This window comes from Scheffersomyces stipitis, chromosome 4 (assembly GCF_000209165.1).
Source record: "Scheffersomyces stipitis CBS 6054 chromosome 4, complete sequence".
Lineage (NCBI taxonomy): Eukaryota > Fungi > Ascomycota > Pichiomycetes > Serinales > Debaryomycetaceae > Scheffersomyces > Scheffersomyces stipitis.
Window position 1 is genome coordinate 309,888 of NC_009044.1, and position 20,559 is coordinate 330,446.

Below are 20,559 nucleotides of genomic sequence, written 5' to 3' on the forward strand. Positions count from 1 at the left end.
ATTTGTAAAATCCCTGCATACAATCAATATTGAAAAATTTCAACTGGACAGACTGAATATCTACAGCATTATGTTACAGAAGTTTAGTTAGAGGACTTGTTGCCCAGGTACTGAGAGATATGAACAGCCAGGAACTCTTCAACTTAGTGAGAAACTCCAAGTTGGCCCAGGTGGCCACACCCATTCTGAAAAACATAAGAGGAAAGTCTTCTGTTCCTACGCACCAAATCATCTTTACTCCCAAGTCTTCAGCTGTGAGATCCAACTTTGGAATCAAGACCACTTTGCCAAAACAAATTGGATATTCGCACATTTCATTCAATGACATAGACAACTACAAGAGTATGCCAGATGTCGAGAAGAACTCGGGAAAAATGTATAACAGATTGAAGTTCCAGGAAACTGGATTGGTAGTGAACAACCATTACACTGATTCAAATCCACTTTTCCCTTCTGGAAATAACAAGTCCAATTCCAAACAGAGAGACCACAGTATCGCAAACAGCTTGAATTTGCATGCCAAGGCATCCGCAGAAGAGATACGTAGCATTTTGGAACAAAACCCCAAGTTGCACCAAAAGTTCCAGAAATGGCTTTTAGTACATCATCCACAGGCATTGGTATCGAGCATATCACAAAGCACAGCTTCGGAATTATTGAGAAGATTCTTGAGCACCGACGCAGCTGTGATTAAGAAGGAGTTGCAATTAACGGACTTGGCCAAAGCGAATGGAAAAATTGGAAGCTCTGCCATTTCTACTCATATCCAGGGTACTGGCGGATTCTCGTACAGTCAGAAGGGAAAATTAACCAACACACCTAATGGGGTTAAGTACGGAGTTGTTGCTCCTGGTAGACTTGTAGGAAATAAAGAAGCTGCTATCGGTGGCTTTGTTGTTGGTGTTAACGAAAGAACTACTCTCTTACAACACAACTACGCAAAAAATGCACCAGGTAAACACTCTAGACAGTTTGTCATGCCGTTCAAGATAAACGAAGCCGAGATAACAGAAACCGGTTCGCTCAAGCTCTATGCTGATGGTATCAAAACCGGCTCGTGGATGCAAAGAAGTTCCAGCAACTCTTTCTCTCCTGACAGATCTAGATACACTGCTTCCAATCCTAACTTCGGTAGTGCTTCTGAGAGAAACAAGACGGAAGGTGAAAACTTGCAGAGATTGTTGAATTTGATTATCCACTAAGCTATGGAGTTTCAAAATCGTACCCTATTACATAGCACTCATAACCCTGTAAATACATTAATAAACTACACTATAGTACATTATCTATCTCGTCACTGAGCAGATATTTCAGTAGACACTGCTACAGGTTCTGGATCTGGCGATGAATGCTTTGTCTCTTCTTGTTCCTGCTCTTTATTTTGTTCAATTTCCGTCTTCTGTGATTGAGAATCAATCTGCATTGGCTCTACTGACTCAATTTTATCAGAATTAGTCTCACCGATATCTTCTTTCTTTATTTCTATTGTCAGTTTCAATTTCTTCTGAGTATCGAGATTCTTTTCCTTCAACTTTCTCTTTTTTGGGCCAGTAGTCTCTTTCGTAACTGCCTTTTCCAGCGGAGATGCTGCAGTGATCCCTGGCATTTTCTTTTCTTCTTGATTCAACTGATTTCTGACCTCTTCGGCCAAGGCTTCATCCAACTTGCCATCTACTTGATACCACAAGTAGAAGTTTGTCATTCTGGTTCCAACCTTCAAGATGTGTTCCATATGCTCTTGTACCTCTTTAAGTGGATTTACACTGTTTATCAAGATAGGAACAAATCTCAAAGGAATACCATGAACAATGAAAGACACCGTAGTGAACCGAATTTCAGGTTCTTCTGGTTTTTCCAATTTAACAATAACTTCTTTCTTTTTAGCTTTACCTTTCTTTTGCTTACCTTTAGGAGCTGGCGTTGGTGGCGTTGCTGCAGAAACAGATGCAGCTTTTCTAGCAGGTCTTTTACGAAGATTATGTTCCACTGCTTTATTTACTTGACCATTATCTTCAGTATCGTCTTTTGGCTGAGCTTCTTCTTCTCCTTCTTCCTCCTTTGCCTTTGCTTCAGCCTTTGCCTTCGCTTCTTCTTCTTCCACGCGCTTCTTTTCATCTTCAATCTTCTTTTTTTCTGCTTCGTCTCTTTCTTTCACTTTTCTGTAATACTCTTCAAGCTTTTTCTCATAATCCAGAATTTCATCCTGGTTATGGATCCAGATATAACTGAATAACAAGTCCTTGTTATCAGAATTGTCATCTCCATCAGCGTTCGTCATGGTAGAAGGAGGCAATACCTCTATAATGGCGTTCTTAGGAAGTTGGAATCTCACATTGGTGTTCTCTACGAACTCAAAAAGAAGGGTAGCGTTTTCCAAATACCGCTCTTGGAAAGCTGTTAGTTTTTGATCTTTGGGTAACTTAGGCTTCTTTTCCTTCTTTTCCTTAGGAAACTTTTTCTCCTTGGGTAGCTTTTTCTCTTTAGGCGGCTTCATGATCTTCTTGGGCTTAATATTTGGATATGGAGAGTAGGCTCCAGGTTGGAAAAGATAGGCATGGTGAGGCTGTGGACCCATTTCCCTGGCTCTCTTGATGTACCCTTGGAATGTAACAATTTGTTGGGGCAGGGCGTTTCCCAGAGCTACTATCTTCATCAAACCATTCAACGATTCATCTGTTCTGGCAATCGTGTTAAGATTAGAGATCATGATGGTATTCTCTATTGATTGCATGTTATTTGGATCGCTCCGAGGAGGAGGAGGTCTTGCTGTAGCTGTTGGAGCTCCTGCAGTTGTCGGAACTGAAGCAGATGAAGACGACGACGACGAAGCTACCGTAGTAGAAGGTGGTGCTGGTGCTGCCGAGGAACTTTCTACAGGAGAAGGTGCATCTGCTGATAGAGAAACGGCCGGAGAGACATCTTTTTGTACAGTTGTTTCTGACTTTGATTCGAGAGAAGAATTTAGAGTCGGCTTATTTTGTTCTTCTGTGTCTAATTCCATATCATCAGAATCGGGTTTTTCTTCAATATTAATCTCTTTAGTGCCATCCTTATCTTCCAAAATAGACGTGTTAGTAACGTCCTCCTCTTCAGATTCACTCTCTTCATCTTTCTCGTCTTTCTCATGTTTCTCATGTTTCTCATCTTTCTCATGTTTCTCATCTTTGTCTTCTTCCTTGTCTGCTTCTTTATTTGCTTCCAGATTTTTTATTCCCTCCGATTGAATTGAATTCCCAATCTGTTCTGGCTTGTCGTTTTTGACAGCTTCATCCGTAGGATCTTCTGTTGTTTTATCTACCACACTAACGGGTTCATTAATCTCTGTAGACTTTACTGGTTCATTTACAGAATCTCCATTTGATGGCTCATTTACAACATTATTGCCATCTGGACGTCCATTTTCTATCTCGCTTCTTCTCGCCTCTAATTCCTCTTGTCGTTTTCGCTCCTCCAACTCCTTCATCTCTTTCTTCAGAAGCTTCTCAGGTCTGCCGTCCTTAAGTATGAAAAGACGAATCTCAAACTGGTGAGGCCCCAAACTCAAGCCAGCATCACAGAGCTTAACCATCACATCACGAGCACTTACATCGAGGCCAAGAACCGGAACACGGTCTCCGAGGCTTTCTTCTCGTTGAGATTTCGGCACTGGCTTGTTTTCCTCAGCTAGCTTTTTCGCATACAGACTCTGTTTCACCCAATACAAACAAAACATGGGACAGAGATGGACGTAGTTGTAACGTGACTTCATGAGCGATCGATAGAATACACCCGTGTCCTTAACTGTAAGAGGGTTCTTCAAAACATCGTCATAGTGTCCATTGGGTGGAGCACTGAATGAAACTGGCAATCCTGAAAGAATATCAAATGGTCTGACGATAGTGGAAGATAGCTTTCGTTGCTCCTTCTCGATCTCCTCCCTCTTCGCCGAGGTGATACGACGTCTCGGACGAGGTGGCATTGAGAATGTAATTGTTGTGGAATGAAAAAGATGTATTGATAGAGAAGAAGAAGAGTTGGGTTCTCATAGACAAGTTGAAAAATCGCGAAGTGCGTATAATGAGTCTCGAAGATCAGCATAGTTAAGAATGAGAACTACTACTACAGTAGGACTACGAAGTGGAATACAGTGAAGAAAAGTTAACGCCTTCATGGGGATATATATATATATATATATGTATACATGAATATAAGGAAAACTTCATTGTTTTGAAATGCACTCATCAATACATAAAAGATGTTAGATATATTACTATTTACCATGTATGAATTCCCTCTCTATGAGTACTTTCAAAAGAATATCCACCTGACGTAATACACATCTTTTTTTTAGAGTATCCCAACAGGAGTTGTCTGTATGTGATCCTCCAACGCTTCCAAACCCTGGGTGAATAACTTGATCATGGAATCCAACTCGGTGATCAACTTCTGCTTGGATGAAGAGTCCGAAAAGAACTCGCTATTAATCTGAGGAATCGTAGGAAATTTTCCAGAAGCAGTGGCGGTGACTGGAGTACCAAGACCGCCTGGTGACGAATTGCTAATGGAATTCGTTCTGGGAAAGAATAAGTTCACTCCACCAGCGCCAGTTAAAGCTGGGTTATTGTTGGTGCTAGTGTTGTTTGTAGATACATTAGAAATACTAGAGTTGGCACCAGTAACAGATCCAGAATTGTTGGAACCAGGACCACTGACTTGTCCAGAAACGGAGGCGTTTCCGGAAATGCTGGCCTTTTTCTGTGCCAGCAATCCAGCAAGTCGCTGTGGATTCGTTTCCGCTCTGTCACGAGACAACTGCCTTTGGTGTCCAGATTCAGAAGTTGCCTCACCTTCATTTTCTGAAAATACATGAGGAGGAGCAAATGGTGTATCCTTTTCAGTGACTGGAGTCATGGTTAAAGGTGCTGCCTGTGCTGGATTGATACCAAACTGGTTTACGTTATCTGTATCCTGATTGCTAAAGCCATCGTTAGTTAAGGCCGACAACTGGTTTACCATGTTAGACGGCGTTGGCATTTGAATATGCAAAGGTCTTCCCATTTTGGACTTAGACCCAACTGAACTTATAGAGGTGGCCGCTGTAGAAGTTGTAGATGGTATAGAGCTGCTACTGGACTGTGAATGAATGGGCTGGATACTGGTCAGATTCGTCCGGACCAAGCCTGGAACATTTTCGTTGTTACCAGCCTCATTGGGCAATTTGAAGTTGATAGGTTGTAGAAGAGGATTAGAGTTAGAATGTAAAGCTTTCATGGATTTGGAAGGTGATCCGCTGGACGCAGAAAGTCCAGCAGAACTCATTAGCACAGCAGTAGAAGGCGGCTTTGGGGAAGGTGTCTTCAAGTTGCCATTGCTACTAGAGTATGGGGGAGTATGAGGCGTAGGATGTTGAGTCTGTTGTGGAACTTGTTGTGGATTCTGTTGAGCCTGCGGTTGCTGCTGCTGTGAAGACTGTCCGTGACTCAGAAATGAACCATTCATACTTGACATGCTTGTCATGCTAGACATATTAGAGCCATTTCCAAGGGTGTTAGAAATAGTTTTCTTTCTGGGTCTATTAATCGCAGAGTTCATGGAAGCGAATCGCGACTCTAATGAACCAGAAGCAGATTGTGAATGATATAACGTAGGAGGCTTGTTCAATGGAGGGTGGTTGGATGAAGCTGTAGACAAAGTGGCAGTACTGAAATTTCCCAAATTATCCATATCTGGAATTTCAATAGTTGGCGAATCGACTCTCTGATCAGAAAAAGAAGCTACATTGGGAGTAGGAAGCATAGGAAGGTCTTTTTCTCCATCATCGGCGTCTTCAAAAAGCAGCTGCAACGACTTGGGTATCTCCAAATTATTGCTAGTGTTGTGATTATTGGTGTTTCTTCCATTATTAGTGAGGGTTCCTGTTGGTGGGGTACGGTTCATGGTAGTATTGTTAATGTTAGTGCTACGACCCTGGCCCTGGAGAGTGTTGACTTGCAATGTTGGAAGCGTATAGATGTCCCCACTCTCTTCATCATGGTAGTGGAAGTTGTCTTCTTCCCTTTCGAATTCTATATCGTTTTCTATGATGTACTCCTTGCTGCTCAAGGAATCAAAGTCCCACTTGACCTGTATCTGATTGGAGTTCTGGGTCATGGATTCGTTATTTCTCTGGTTTGCTTCTTCTTCCTCTTGCTGTTCATCTTCTATGTGGACATACACGGTATCTCGCGAAGAGTTGTGATCCCTCCACACTAAGTAGTGAGAAATGAGTTCTTTAAGAATCATCTTGGGATGGTTCTTATACGCTCTGACCAACTTACACTTCAACAAGTCATCGGCCGAGGGCCTCTCGTCGGGATTTTCGTCCAAGCATAATGCAATACATTCTTTCAACGCAACGGAGTACTCTCTGCCCTCCAATCTAGGAGGAGTCAGTTTAGAGATCATTTGCATTGCCCAGTTGGCATCCTTGTCACAGTAAGGAGGATTACCCGTAGCGATTTCGTAGATGGTGATTCCCAACGACCAGATATCGGCCTTACTATTATACGTATCACCCTTTCTGATAACTTCTGGTGCCATCCAGTACGGCGTTCCTGCCATGGTGGTTCTTTTTAAGGCATTGGAAGTGATCTTAGCAGCGACACCAAAGTCACACAACAACACACTTCCTTCTTTGGTGATCAACACGTTGGCTGCCTTCAAGTCCCGGTGGATAACCCCCAACTTGTGAACGGCACTTAGTGCTAGAAGCAACTCTCTTACGATTACACCTATATACTTTTCCTCGAACACTCCTGATTTAAGAATCGTTCGCAAAGATCCTCCTGCGCAGTAATCCATGATGATCCAGAGCTTGGTATCGTTTAAAAACGATCCGTAATATTGAGTAACATTTGGAACATTCTTGAGCTCCGAAAGAAACTTGATTTCCTGTTGGACATCGCTGACTTCATCTTCCTCCGTGTCCAAGTTTAGAACCTTGATGGCAACCACCTGTTTGGTCTGTTTGTTGTAGCCCTTGTAAACGATCCCGAACTTGCCTCGGCCAATCACTTCTGTTCGCTTGTAGACGTCGCTCATTGCAAGGAGATAAATGTGGCAAAGTAATGTAATTAGAAAATGACAAGATGAAAGCTTTGAAAATGAAAGTGATTTGAATACGAATCTGAAGCTGGTGTTAATGATTCACTATGAGTGTACTGTAAGCTCTATACTCTTAGTCTATAATGTACCAGAATGTCAAAATAACAGAGTGATTTTGTAATTTTGTAATTTTGTCTAATAGATGGTCTAGATGACGGAAACTTGTTTGAGACGAATAGCTATGTTGCTATGATGACTTCTGTTTATTGCTTCGGCAGATTAGATTTCTCTTAATTTGAATACAGTTCTTTATTCTCCTCTTGTGTACTCTTTGGTTTCTTGTGGTCTCAAACTAGAAGACACTGGAGATCAGAGTTAACAACAGTAAACGAAAACACGCGAACGAAGACTACACAACGGGAGATGTACAAAACAACTAACACAGTATGCTACTATGCGCTCTCCTACGTAGTGCCTCTTCTACTGCGGAATGGGCTTGGTGGTGGATGTGTTGTACGTTCTTTCAGAAAAGTGGTTCGCCAACTTTTCAATATAGGTTAGAGAGAGACGTACAGGAATAGGGAGACAAAATCTAGAAATGTTCTCTCGCTAGGGAAGGAGCTGAGCCGCACCGCAGTAAACGTTTTTTAGCGAGATATTTGAAAGTGGAGAACCACTAAGCGCATACAAAGAGAATATGGATAAACCAACAAGGAGACAGGTGGATGAAGAAGAGATATACTAGCAAAATTTACTAATAGGTTGTGTGGCGATATATGTAGAAATGTTGTAACTACCCTTTCTCTCCGTTTAGCCTGTGCTCTATATATAATGAAATTCTTTACTCTAGTAATATATGCATTGTCATCTAATCATGTCCTATATCCATCAGCCTTAACAACTGACTCTGCTCATATGATAGAACTCTCCTAGGTGTCGCAGAGCCCATAACAGAAACTTCCACTAAACTAGTATCCTCGGGAGGAGGGGTAGAAGTATCGTTGTTCGTGAGAGTGGCACTCGTGTAATTGGTCGAAGTAGAGTCCACAGTAGAGTAGTTCTTGGCTCGAGCCATTGACAAGTCGTTATCGTCAACCTTGAGCAACGACGTGCACTCATCAGGAATTGTAGATACTTTAGATGCTGTAGTGTAAGGAAACTTCATGTACAAGAGATCTTCATCCTCGATGTTGATAGTTTCTAACTCAGTGGGTGGGGCAGTTCCAAATGCACTATCCCAACTAATGATGACTACCCCACAGAGAACTGCAATCAAGCCTACAACTATCCAGGCAAACTGGGCTATCGACATGCGGTGGTCGATCAAAAGAGAGTTGAAATTCAAGTCGTTGACCAAATTCACCAAGTTGTACACTAGGAAGCACAAGGGATATAAGATTGAAGTCGAAATTTGCTTCAAGCCGAGGTTGAATGCCGTCAACTGACAGCCAATTATGGCCAACATCGTGAGTAAGAGAATATACGGAGTCAAGTTACTGAGTGGGAAGCTGCTCGATGTGTTTTGTAGGATACTTTCAAAAATCACATCGATGATGGATTTGGCAAAGAGAAAAGTATGCGCTGTCAACGTTCCACTGATGATGCCATAATTGATACCTTTTATGAACTGATACTTATTCGGTCCAAGAACCTTTCTAGGCGCAGTGATATTACAATTGGTATTATTGGAGCTGTTTAAGTTGTGCATGCTGTTTATGCTGCTGGAGTGGATGCTATTAGTGTTATTCAAACTGTGGTTGATGCTGTTTGGTTGATTAATTTTCTTTGTCAAGTAGAGCCAGTTGATACCGAGGAGTATGGCAACCATTACGAAAGTGAATATGAACCACAGCATGAATGCTGGCAAAAGAAGATGGGCCATGACGTCGTCGAATCGTTGGGCTATGTCTTTTGGAGGATCTGAGTCGACGAGAGGCGGTACATTCCCGTTGTATGCTATGCTGAATGCCCCTACAGCAATGACTACGGTTCCCACAGCGAGTTTGCGAGTGAATACTTCGCCTGGAAGCATGAGGCAGCTGAGAATGGAGTTGAAAATTAGTCCAATTGATTGGAGAGGAGAAAGAATGATAAGCGGGAGAGTTGTGATTTGGATCAACGAACCGAGAATGTTGGCTACGATGAAGAGCATGAAGCCAAAGAGCCACATGTTGCGCTTATATCGTTGGTGACGATGGTGTAGATGTTGTGGTGCCAGCCTTCGTGTGCTTTTGTTGATGGTGATGTGGAGAAGATGCGATTTGCGCTGGAGTGTAATTCCTAGTGACTGGATTCCCGATGAAATCACAGCCACTGAGCACCCGAGAACGATGGAGAACGCCGAAGTGGTCGGCATGGGTGTGAAGGGAGAAGTTCTTTACTACGGTGGGTTCTTTTCTGGAGGTCTTTGTGGTTCTTAACTATGGAACTGGCAGATAGAACTGGAAATATGTTTGAAGAATTTGTTAACCGGAACAACAATGAATAACCGGCACAAAAGTACTTGACAATAGTGATAACAAGTGCAACAACGAGGATATCTATAATACGTGTAACAAGCAATTGCTTCGACGATTTCTAGCTATAGGATGACGAAAAGAAACCAGTGGTATCTATAGAACAGAATCCAAGCACGAGAACGAAACAACTGGCAAATCCATATTATTATTTTCTCTATTATTATAGACCCAGAAGTGCATACAACACGAAAAGCGCATATAAATGTGTGCGAATGCATAATAGGCAAAAATACTACAGAAACAAATTTATAGGGGAATACATGTCAACCGAGAGTATGGGCTCAGAATCGAATGTACGAATGTATAGAAATTCTGGTACATTTTGCTGGCATCACAGATGAGACCATCAGTAAGTAGGCCTGAGAATTTCCAGCTTAAACTTGTGGCATGACAACCAAAAATTACTGCGACTGAGCGTATCGTCGCATTTATCTGGCGGCAGCTGTAAGGCTGTACCAACAGAATGTGCAGGTCGAAGAAACCAGGAATTGAAGAGGAGAACGACCGGTAAATTGCTATGAATAGAGAAGTTGGCAGCTGTGTAAGGTCGCAAAGAGAAGTTTTGGACTATTACAGAAGTTGAGAAGCATCAGTTTCTATTTAACTTTTTTTGGCGGATTTTTATCCATTTTTCAGACTTTTCAGAGAGCAATCTGTTGTCTTAACTCAGTTCTTCATCTGCAAACATACATATACAGCGAATAGTGTATTTGATTGTCTAGAGTCGTTATTATACAAGACAAGTATTCTTCCAGTTAAACAGTTATACTTGAACATGGGCAAACTTGGGCCCTGGACAGAGGTAGACTCAATGAACATGTATAAGTAGGAAATATCTTGTCACGTGATTTTCTTCAATTCATTTCATAGTATTTTAAAACTTTGTCTTTGAAAGGATAATAAGGAAAATAAGCTGGTGTATATATATGATAACAGTGTAGTAGTAGGCTGTTGTATATGTGAGTCTTTTCGACTATTTTATAGTCTTTGGAATTGTGTTTGCTAATGGACTAGTTTTGGTGCTAAATTCTAAGAAACAAATCCCAAATTTTACACCAAAACAAAAATAGGTCGTTTCAGGGTGAAGCCATTTAAGAGTCGAAACGTTTCAGGTAGCTGGTATTCTATTCATGTTTGCTATTGCAATCTGAATCTCTCTGTAATTGTTTTGAAGTTGAATCTCTGCATGTATTTACCATTCCTGTTCGGGAAAACTCGACGCGCTTCCTTGAGAACTTGCATTATTATTACAAAACTTGATCTTTTTTAGCCATTCAACTTTCTTTACTTCACAGCACAATATTTATTCTTAAGGCTGGCCATATAAGATCTACAGATATGGAAGACATACTATCGGATATAAAAGACCATCTAGACACCGAAGACTTTGGCCGGATAAGCGAAGGTCTCGATCAGCTAGACTTGCTTCTTTCGCGATTGTTGCCTGAGATCGTCAAATTTCAGAATGGCTCCGTTTTATCAGCTTCGAATAAGGGTATTCATACTGGCAACGGCAGCGGAACAAGTCTAAACTCGTTTATAGCATTACAGGATAGCTTTCGATTCAATGTGGCGTCTTCTTTACTCAATTATTATAGCTTGCTAAGCTCGAACAATTCAACAACACAGAATTTGGACGAAGACGAAATCAACAATGCCACGCTCAAATGCAACAGGTTGCTACAAGGGTTACTTTTACTTCATCCGGAATCACGGAGTTTGTTTCATAGACAGAAGAATATGGATGCTATTTTGGGACTATTTGAAAAGAACAATTCTATAGAAATCGCAGTATCAATGATAACCACATTGATCCATATCCTCCTCAAGGACCTTGTAAATTTCCGTAATTTCGAGGAAAATTACGGCTGTTCTATACTTATCAGAAGGTTCAAACTTTCATCGTTTGACATGTCGAAAATAAACAACCACAAGGACTCAAAGAAAATCTACACACAGCAGGATTTGAACTTCAAGATCATTGAGTTCTTGATATTCTACTTAATTGACGAGCACACAGTAGCAAATCCAGGGTCTGAATCAAAGGCACAGATAAAGACAGTAGAGGAGAAATCGAACTTGTTCAGAAAGGATTTCCCCGAAATAGACAGCTTAATCGAGAACTTGAACGAGCTTAAAGATTTGTGATGAACATTCAATATTTAATAGTAATGACATTTATTTATAAGAATTGGAAAAACATACAATATATAAATAGCAAACGCTTCCCGAGCAGCTTGCTATGATTAATAATAAATTATAGTATAGTCTCCCCCATAAAGAAACAATTAACTAAGTTGAACACCGACCCCCCAGTCAGTGGAAGTTTCAACCAGTTGAGTTGAAGTGAATAAATAGATGTAGGACCTGAATTTTAGTGACCACTTCCTCCTTCAAAGCGTCCACCGTACACTGGAAGTAAGAGAGCAGGAGCTGTGAAGTATGCATTCAGCTTCACAGCCACACCTTGGTAAAGCAAGTACCAGCCAAAGATACTACAGACGACACCGAAACCACCCCCAACTTTGAGATACGTCATGTTGCCGGTCATGTAAGCAGCAGCACTAAGGGCGAAATCGAGCAACAAAGTCAAGAACAAACCAACGAAGGACACAGTAGATTTCAAAGTCAAACTAAGAAACATTGCTGTGAGAATCGTCCAGCCAATGAGGTAAAGACCGATGGCTTGGTATGCTTGAGCTGGATCAGCAGCATATGCTTCTAAAATACCAAAGCTTGGTGTCAACAAGGCACCGTAAGAGAGCCAGAAACAGGCATATGACATGAAGGAAGTGGCAGCAAAGGTGTTTCCCATGACCATTTCCCAGAGTCCAGATAAGAATTGACAAAGACCACCGTAGAAGAAACATAAACCAACAATCATATTTGGAATTGTAATGTCTTTGGCTTGCAAATTATACAAGCCCAACACTAAAAGCGGTAAGGCGAATGCTGCTATACCTAGGGCAGAAGCGTTACCAAACTGATGCTTAGGAAAGGGTGCCAAACCAGGATTGAAGGTACCACCGAAGGCAGCCATCAACTCGTGCCTCAAGTATTTTTTGTTGTCAATAATTACATACTCATTGCCTTCTCCGGAGTAGGTGACAGTTTTATAGGGCAAGGACTCGTGGGAAACAGAAGGCTTTCCTCCCGAAGCAGCAAGCGATTCAGAGCTGTTAATAGAAGACATAGCCGATTATTTGCAATATAATTATGCAGCAGATGCAAAAAATAGGGTACAAATATTAGGGTGCAAATGGAAGCTGTCAGTTCGAAATTCATGAGTAGTATCTCCAGATGTGATTAGAACGCATGCTATATATACCCTGGACATTGTACTTGGTGTGTTCGTTACATTGTTGCTCAACCAACTATCTATTTTTTTGATGCAAAATTCTATCGGATTTGAATTGTGGGGAGTGAAAAATTATCAAAATCGCAGTAATAATAATGCAGCAACCAAGAAAATATCTGCCGCCAGAAAAGATAGAGGGGGGTTATTCTATGTAAAAAAGACCTTGTGGTTCCTTTTGACCTTTAATCTCTATTGTTGGGAGGACGTGATGCCAACGGGGCCCAGTGGAATCTCAAATACGAGAAATACGTAAAACAGATTCAGAAATCTAGAGTTGCGCAATTGGTTTCGATTTTGACGGTGGAGAAGAGTCCTCAAATACCACTTTATTTCACCTCCTGGCCCCCAAAATTTGCCTAAGTCGAAGCTATAAAAACAGAACCAGAGAGGCACCCTATGGTAATCCTGGCATTCGCCAAGTTGCTTCCAAAGCCTTTATGCCGCCAACTTTTGTGAGGCGAATATTAGTTCTCGGAGTCCTTTCCGTTGCTCTCGTATCAAATGATCGGAAGAATACCCAATAGAGTAAGAGTGGGGGTATCCCCGAGCAAAGCCCCTTTATATACAAAGTCGATAATATATTTTTTGAAAATCTTGAAAAGAGGCTAGAGTTCTTGTCCTCTCAGGCTATCGGATATTCCCATACCCCTCCAGTTGTCAAAGTTGAAGGTATTTTTAGGGCGGCCGCAAAGAGTGCGAATGGTACTCTAACCAGGAGCGGTTTCGAAAAACCAGCAGAATTCACTGAAGCCAACAGAGTCTTTCTGTATGTTTAATGCACAGCAGGAACGTTAAATCGCAGATATTAACTATTATAAATGTATGGAACGAGTTTGGCTGTGTGTGGCCAATTTTAATTTAGGTTAATCTTGCTGTAGTCACTGAAAAGATCTCGAATACCTTCGGATATACCCCACAAGATTAAGGCTGCAGAGACAGCTCCCGCTGCAGAAGTTCTGGCTGCAGCTACCAAAATTGAACTGCGAATAGAAGATGTCCCTCTTTTTGAAAACTGGTTGCTACCCCACACGACTATCTAAAGTGGCCTGTCTGATTTAAAAGGGCTTTGCCTGCCAGTTTGGGAGTGATCACGTAGTATTAATTCTCGAGTGATTTCCGTTACCACGGTCCATTCTCTGGAGTCAGTGTAGCAGACGAGGGGGTTTTCCAAGAACTTTTAGTTTCGGATTTGCAAGCGAAATGGAGTGTTTCCCCTTTTGGACTAACACCGTCTACTTCCATTCTTAATTCACGTATCTTCTCTACGGGCAGATAGTAATAGCAATAGATTATAGTTGTAATAGTAATGTAGTTGTAATAGTAATGTATGGAAAACAATAAAAAAATAGTAAGAATTAAATCATGAGTTCAATAAATACTAGACAAAATCAATAAACATGAAAGTACCAGACCCCTAGTTTTTAATGTCCCCTTCCTCTCAATTATGACGAAAGCATCCCCTTTCCAGCAAAAATGCAAAGTTATTCGTTATTCATCTATCTCTTGGAGCCAATGATAGGCACCTGCATCACTGGAAGATGGAGGTAGCTGTTGGTAGGAACAGAAACACCCGCATACATAATCCAGAATCCACACGAAGCAGTGATACATGCAAAAATTCCGCCTGCTTTGACGACATGGGCGTTTCCTGTCATGTTACCGGCAGCTAACAAGATAAAGGCAGTATCCAAAGTGACAAATAAGGCAATGAATGGCCAAGTAGCCTTCAACACAAGAGTCAACATCATGAAGGTGAAAAACGCCCAGCCAATAAGATAAATACCTACAGCATTGCCAAATTGGGCTGGGTCATCAGCATAGGCTGATGCAATGCCAAAGGCTTCAATGAATATTACACCGAAAGAAATCCAAAAGGCTCCAAAAGAAACGAATACAGTGCCGGCAAAAGTGTTACCAATGGCCATCTCCCAAACTCCGGCAAGGAGTTCAACAGCACCACCGTAGAAAACACACATACTAACAACGACATTAGGAGTACTGATGCCCATAGCCCCCGAGTAGAACAAACCGAGAACCATAGTGGTAACTGCGAAAGAGGCCAAACCAAGGGCAGCAGCATTACCGAATTGATGCTTAGGGTAGGGTGCCAAACCAGGATTGAAGGTACCACCGAAGGCAGTCATCAATTCATGTCTCAAGTATTTCTTACCGTCGATGATAACATATTCATTGCCTTCTCCGGAGTAGGTGACAGTTTTATAGGGCACTGAGTCGTCGTTGGACAAACTTTCAGCTTTATTGTTGGAAGCATTTGACTCGATGGATGACATTTTAGTAGCAAGTTTTCACTGATTAGTTCGACTACTGTCAACAGAAGAGCAAATCACAATTCACAATTTCAACAAGTCAAGAAAGTTTGAATAGACAAAATTAAGAGAATCATCTCCGTATATAAACCCAGAACCGAAAACTGGGGCCGGCAAATGTATGGGGTAGTCCCCAAAGGGGTTTACTTCCCAAGACGTGAAGCTTTTCGCAGTTAAAAAATGCTGGAACCAGGAGGCCCAAAAGAACTAAAAACCGGTGACGCCATTTGCAATGCGCTTATAGTAAAAATACGGTGGACAAATGGATGAGAACAATAGGTGACAAAAAGTATCACGTTTTCTGGAATGGCATGTTTTATCACCGGAGTGTTTAATTCTTCAAGGAGAATTACAGGCTGTTCTACGGGGGTTTTGAATACGATTTTGATAGCTGGCAAATATACGCGAATTTTCTGGTTTCAAAGAGCTTCACAATAATGAAGATGAAATTGTACTGAAACCAGACTTCGTATTCGTCCACTCGCCGTGATGTCACCAGGTTTCCATGCTGTTTTCTTGCCTATGCTACTGCCTAAGGTGATGTTCTACCAGCTGCATCCCTTAAGTCCCATGCAGGCTGTGGAACCTCTTGGTGGAGAAACCGTTTTAAGTAATGACAGAATTAATTCACAAAACAACTAAATAATTAAGAATAACACTAGACAGAAATTGAATACCAGAAAGCCTGATCTCGATGTCCAAATAGCCCCATAGATACATAAATTGGAAAAAATAAATAGGTTAAAAATAAAGAAAGTGGTAGTTAGAAAACTAAGTAGACAGGGAAGCTGTGTAGTATTAGAGGATCCCCCATAGACCTCCGCAACTCCCAACAACCCAATACCGATTCTCTATTGAGCCTCTTTCTTCTTACTCTGGTAAGCTGGAATAGGAAACACAGGAAGCCGGAAGTAGCTGTTGGTTGGGTTTGCAATGCCCGCATAAAAGTTCCAGAAACCTGAAATAGATGAAATGGTTGCGAAAATTCCACCGGCCTTGAGAAGATTTGGTCTACCAGTCATGAATCCAGCAGCTAAAAAAATGAACGCCAAGTCGAGTGTAAGAAATAAGACTACAAAGCTGACAGTAGCTTTGAAACAATGGGTAATGTTAATAAAGGTGTAGACGGACCAGCCGACAAGATATAATCCTACTGCGTTACCAAATTGTTCTGGATGTTCAGCATATGCCTTTTGTATTCCAAACGAATCAATAAAAATGGTTGCAAACGAGAATGCAAATGTACTGTAACCAGCGAAAACAGTACCAGCAAACGTATTACCAATAACCAATTCCCATATACCAGAGACGAACATGCCCACTCCTCCGTAAAAGAGACACACCGAAACGGCAACATTGGGAATTGTGATTCCCATGGCTCCTGAGTAAAATAGTCCCAAGACGAAGACGGTAACTGCGAAAGAAGACATGGCAAGAGCAGAGGCATTACCGAATTGATGCTTTGGATAGGGCGCTAAACCTGGGTTGAACGTTCCGCCAAAGGCAGACATCAATTCATGTCTCAAATACTTCCTCCCTTCAATAATTACATACTCATTTCCGGCTCCAGCGTACGTAACCAGTGTATGAGGTAAAGAGTCGTTGGAGGTGTTGATCTGTTTATTCGATTGCGAAGACTCCAACGAAGACATATTTGTTTCAGTTGGAGGACAATGCCACGATTGTTCGTATACGACAATGAAGTTTCTATATAAGCTTCATCCAAAACATTAGCACAAGCTTCTAGAACCGGCCCGAAAAAGCATTTAGTACCAGTAGTTGTTCATGGTCCACAGTGCTGAATGAAGCTAACGGTAGTTAATTTTAGAGAAGCCACTGTTTCAGAGCAATTTTTGACAGTTCAAGTCTCCCGAACCGGAGCGCAACCACACAATGGAAACGACAACGCAACTTCCGATAGTCCAGATTTTTCACACTTTTCTTAGATTGTAACCACCATTTGCATCAATTATTACACTGTGACGGAGGTTTGGTTTTTGCAATTTCGTTTTTTTGCAATCGTCGTTCGTCAGACGCACGAAGCCAGTAGCCTAAAAAAAAGGCCAAAAATAAAGGTTTGAACTCCGTCGGACTTTTCACATTTTCTCAACACCGAAGCAATGTTTCTTTCCCACTTTCCTTTATCAGACCGCCTGTTAATGTAGACGTAACTGTCCCATCCCGTTATGAGTCTTAAGTCCCATGCAGTTTTCGATGCTTATGCCGAGCTGTGTGCACACTCCAAGAGATTGTGGGGTAGTTTCAACTCTTTTAATTTTTCAGTGAAGTCTTCTATACCAGCACCGTTTCTTAACACCTAAGGAGATGCTCCTCCTCTTTTGATCCTCATTAGGCGTTTGGCAGCCACTACCTACACCAAACACCAGTATGTAGTTGAAAAAAAAACCTGTACTCGAATTTGTGGCCTGGTAGCAGTTCTAGTGTAGTAGAAAAGAGAGCCATAATAGACAAAGGAGAAATGTTGTCGGTTGTGGCCCACAGTGGTATTTGTCATTTATTAATAATGATGAAATTCGTTCCGGCTGTGACGAAAACCACCTAAACTTGTTCTTGGAAACCAGAAAATGTAGTTTCTCTCCTCAAGACCTCTAGTTTAAAACAACCTTAAACTTAAACATGGTTTTGATCCTGAAGCGGTACCAAAACTGTGGAGTCTCGGCCAAATGGTGTCGGCTCCTGTGATGTAGGTTATCGCCATAAAGTGCCAAAAACCATCAAAAACACTACTAGCAAAGCAAACCGATGCCGACCCGATCACAATTTCGCGTCGAAGTTCCAGAACTGGTATATTTCCGTTAATTCAACATAAACGTGAACCTTAAATCTAATTTGACCTGAAACTCTACTAGTTGTTGTTTGAAATTTACATCAGTATGGCTGCTATCGGTCCGACCAACGAGCCACTGTGGATATCTACAATGAAACAGAAGTTCTATAATGTATTAAATGCTATAACTGAAATCTCTATAACACATTAGGTGTCGTAATTGAAATCTATATCAAAGTTCCTGTGAAACTTGTATGCTTCCTCTTTCATCTTTTCTTCGTCCAACTTGCTGGCTCGATTGAGCGACATGGACAACCGGCTCGAAGGAACCTTGTTGTTGGTCAAAAACTGGGAGCTGGAAGGTTGACTTCCTACAAGCCCAAGGCTATTTCCAGTACCACTTATGTAACCAGCATTAGAAGTATTACTAACATAACGACCAGTACCAACAGCAGCCGAAGCTGCATTTCTAACCAGATACAACGACTGAGAACTCGTAACAGTAGCAACAGCATTAGAATCAATGTTCAGATTAAGATTGTAGGACGTGTAGCCACTCAATTTGTTGTACTTTGGCATTTTCTGGATCTGATCGGTGTTATTGTTTAGTTGATATTTTCTTTGCTTAAGTATGAGCTCAGCATCCTCGTCTTTTCTGTCTTCAGGGTCATCTACACCTCCAAGTAGTTGCAGTCTTGTATCCTGCAAGTTGTTCTTTTCTCTTTCCACACCTATAAGCTCTCTCTGTTTGTCGCTTAACGGCAAATCCTTACACGGGTCCAGACCCTGAACAATTCTCATCAACGATACTATGATGTTAAGTACAAACAAACCTATTATAAGACGGCCAAATATTACCACGTACAAGTTGTCCATGATATCCAAGACGTCCAGAGGCGTATGTTTCTGGTATTGAAGCTGTAATTGATAAGTTATCGAAGATCTTTTTTTCAATTCGTACAACACAAGAAGTTTGTTCACCAGCGACTTGAGCAAGGCAAACGAAATGAGATATATGACATTCTTCAAACACTTCTTGATCTCGTCCTCCTTGTTAATCTGCCTGGAAAGAGCTTGTCTCATGAACGGATTCATCCATTCTCCCTGGGGATTCAAGACCGCTGGATCCAGAGAATTGTCATCCAATTCGTCATCCTCGTACTGAGTCTTGATTTGCTTGTAAACCTGTCTGACATCAACCGAATTTTGTCCCTGCAAATTTGTGCCATTAGGTGGTGGTCTATTTACAAAAAGTGGCACTTTGTTTCGGTTCTTGGCCGATTGCTCTGTCTTGTCTGTGCTGCCTAGAATTACGTTCGGAGGGAGAAAGCTTCGTATCCCATATTGGTTATCTTTTATGTTTGACGTTGAAGGTCTGTAGTAGAGTGGACTGCCATTGTTTCCCAAACTTTTTACCTCCGATTGAACCTCTTTTTCTTTAGAAAGCATGAGCTTGGTTTGATGAATCCTGAAAGAAGCATCTCTGAGCAGGGTCGAATCTACTGCATAGTTGGAAGAATTCACCGGCAAGTTACCAGAACTTCCAGAAAGACTATCCACATCATAAGAAATATCGTTGCTGATATTTACATCATCGTATCGTCTGAAATTGATTGGAAACCTGGAAATAGAACTGCTTTCACTTCCCTTCGCAGACTGATATGGAACAGTAGAAGACGATTCATGCCCCACACCACCCAAATCGCGGTACAAAGCTCCTTGCAGAATGCTATGCGTAAACTGTGAGTTTGATATCGAGTTATTAGGAAGCTTTCTCAACGGAGTATCGTAGATTGTGATGTCGTTGATACCAACCTGACTTCCGGTAGGGTACTTAGAAGTGTACGAAAATGAGTAGTCCACGGCATCCTCAAAGACTGTGTCATTGAACGAGGCGTTAGGTCCTGTCATGCTACTGCAAACACTGTGTAGTTTTGAGCAGCGTGTAATAATTAATTATGGTTCTGGAGAAGATGTTTTGAATTCGTTATTTGATTTATATTTGATATTCAGAAGTTTACTTTCTAGAAGATATCCGGACAGAGCACGTGATCACAAACAGACAAAATCTTCTGAATCGAGCTGATGCCGAGGGCAGGCATGATGAGACGAGCAAACAGAATTTTTCAGAAATGGCTAGGGAAAAAGATGGCTACAAGAATACTGACGTAGATACCATACTTGACTTAGGTTCTAAGTATATGAGCTTACTTACATTACTATTTTTCACTTACTTTAGGAAAGCACCGTGGATAATGGCCCTTGTTCTGCTAGCCCTGAGCTGATATTCTTCTGATAAATGTTACCCGGAACTTTCACTGCGACCAGTTCTCTGTTTCCTCAGTATAGAAAATTTTTCAGTTTTCAATAAACTTTAGGTATCTCTTTTTCTCTTCAGTTCCAACATTGTCGCGCTCTGGAAGCGTAGATATAGCAGGTGCTCGTATCCAAATGGTATGAATGATCTAACACAACCGAAGGGCACTAGTTCTGATTCGGAACTCT

The 20,559-nt window shown here is 41.5% G+C and overlaps 9 protein-coding genes across 9 annotated transcripts; 2 read left to right on the forward strand and 7 right to left on the reverse strand. All coding sequences in view use genetic code 12, as the record gives it.

The window, feature by feature from the left end:
- Positions 1-119: 119 nt before the first annotated feature.
- Positions 120-1,281, forward strand: MRP51 (mitochondrial 37S ribosomal protein MRP51; the record flags this gene model as incomplete). Its single annotated transcript, XM_001383979.1, has 1 exon — positions 120-1,281. One exon carries the CDS (start codon positions 120-122, stop codon positions 1,200-1,202), a length of 1,083 nt encoding a protein of 360 aa, XP_001384016.2. The 3' UTR covers positions 1,203-1,281.
- Positions 1,282-1,436: 155 nt separating this feature from the next.
- On the reverse strand, positions 1,437-3,958 carry PICST_31247 (predicted protein; the record flags this gene model as incomplete). The annotated part of the gene is made up of 1 exon (XM_001384321.1): positions 1,437-3,958. A coding segment is annotated over one exon (2,522 nt), but the record flags the coding sequence as incomplete, so codon positions are not given.
- A 266-nt stretch (positions 3,959-4,224) lies between these two features.
- On the reverse strand, positions 4,225-7,575 carry PICST_83286 (Serine/threonine protein kinase). Its single transcript, XM_001384322.1, is given in 5 exon segments — positions 4,225-4,505; positions 4,521-4,639; positions 4,790-5,353; positions 5,486-5,894; positions 5,910-7,575. 5 exon segments carry the CDS (start codon positions 7,057-7,059, stop codon positions 4,327-4,329), a joined length of 2,421 nt encoding a protein of 806 aa, XP_001384359.2. The 5' UTR covers positions 7,060-7,575; the 3' UTR covers positions 4,225-4,326.
- Positions 7,576-7,942: 367 nt separating this feature from the next.
- PICST_26156 (predicted protein) lies at positions 7,943-9,394 on the reverse strand (the record flags this gene model as incomplete). Its single annotated transcript, XM_001384323.1, has 4 exons — positions 7,943-7,988; positions 8,178-8,713; positions 8,737-8,753; positions 8,815-9,394. Coding segments are annotated over 4 exons (1,179 nt in total), but the record flags the coding sequence as incomplete, so codon positions are not given.
- Positions 9,395-10,919: 1,525 nt separating this feature from the next.
- Positions 10,920-11,729, forward strand: PICST_59600 (predicted protein; the record flags this gene model as incomplete). Its single annotated transcript, XM_001383980.1, has 1 exon — positions 10,920-11,729. The coding sequence occupies one exon, from the start codon at positions 10,920-10,922 to the stop codon at positions 11,727-11,729; it is 810 nt and encodes a 269-aa protein (XP_001384017.1).
- Positions 11,730-11,955: 226 nt separating this feature from the next.
- PICST_35799 (FUN-related protein) lies at positions 11,956-12,774 on the reverse strand (the record flags this gene model as incomplete). The annotated part of the gene is made up of 1 exon (XM_001384324.1): positions 11,956-12,774. The coding sequence occupies one exon, from the start codon at positions 12,772-12,774 to the stop codon at positions 11,956-11,958; it is 819 nt and encodes a 272-aa protein (XP_001384361.2).
- A 1,661-nt stretch (positions 12,775-14,435) lies between these two features.
- Positions 14,436-15,230, reverse strand: PICST_35800 (predicted protein; the record flags this gene model as incomplete). Its single annotated transcript, XM_001384325.1, has 1 exon — positions 14,436-15,230. The coding sequence occupies one exon, from the start codon at positions 15,228-15,230 to the stop codon at positions 14,436-14,438; it is 795 nt and encodes a 264-aa protein (XP_001384362.1).
- An 887-nt stretch (positions 15,231-16,117) lies between these two features.
- PICST_31253 (membrane protein) lies at positions 16,118-16,918 on the reverse strand (the record flags this gene model as incomplete). Its single annotated transcript, XM_001384326.1, has 1 exon — positions 16,118-16,918. One exon carries the CDS (start codon positions 16,916-16,918, stop codon positions 16,118-16,120), a length of 801 nt encoding a protein of 266 aa, XP_001384363.2.
- A 1,343-nt stretch (positions 16,919-18,261) lies between these two features.
- On the reverse strand, positions 18,262-19,965 carry PICST_31254 (predicted protein; the record flags this gene model as incomplete). Its single annotated transcript, XM_001384327.1, has 1 exon — positions 18,262-19,965. One exon carries the CDS (start codon positions 19,963-19,965, stop codon positions 18,262-18,264), a length of 1,704 nt encoding a protein of 567 aa, XP_001384364.2.
- Between the last annotated feature and the right edge of the window lie 594 nt (positions 19,966-20,559).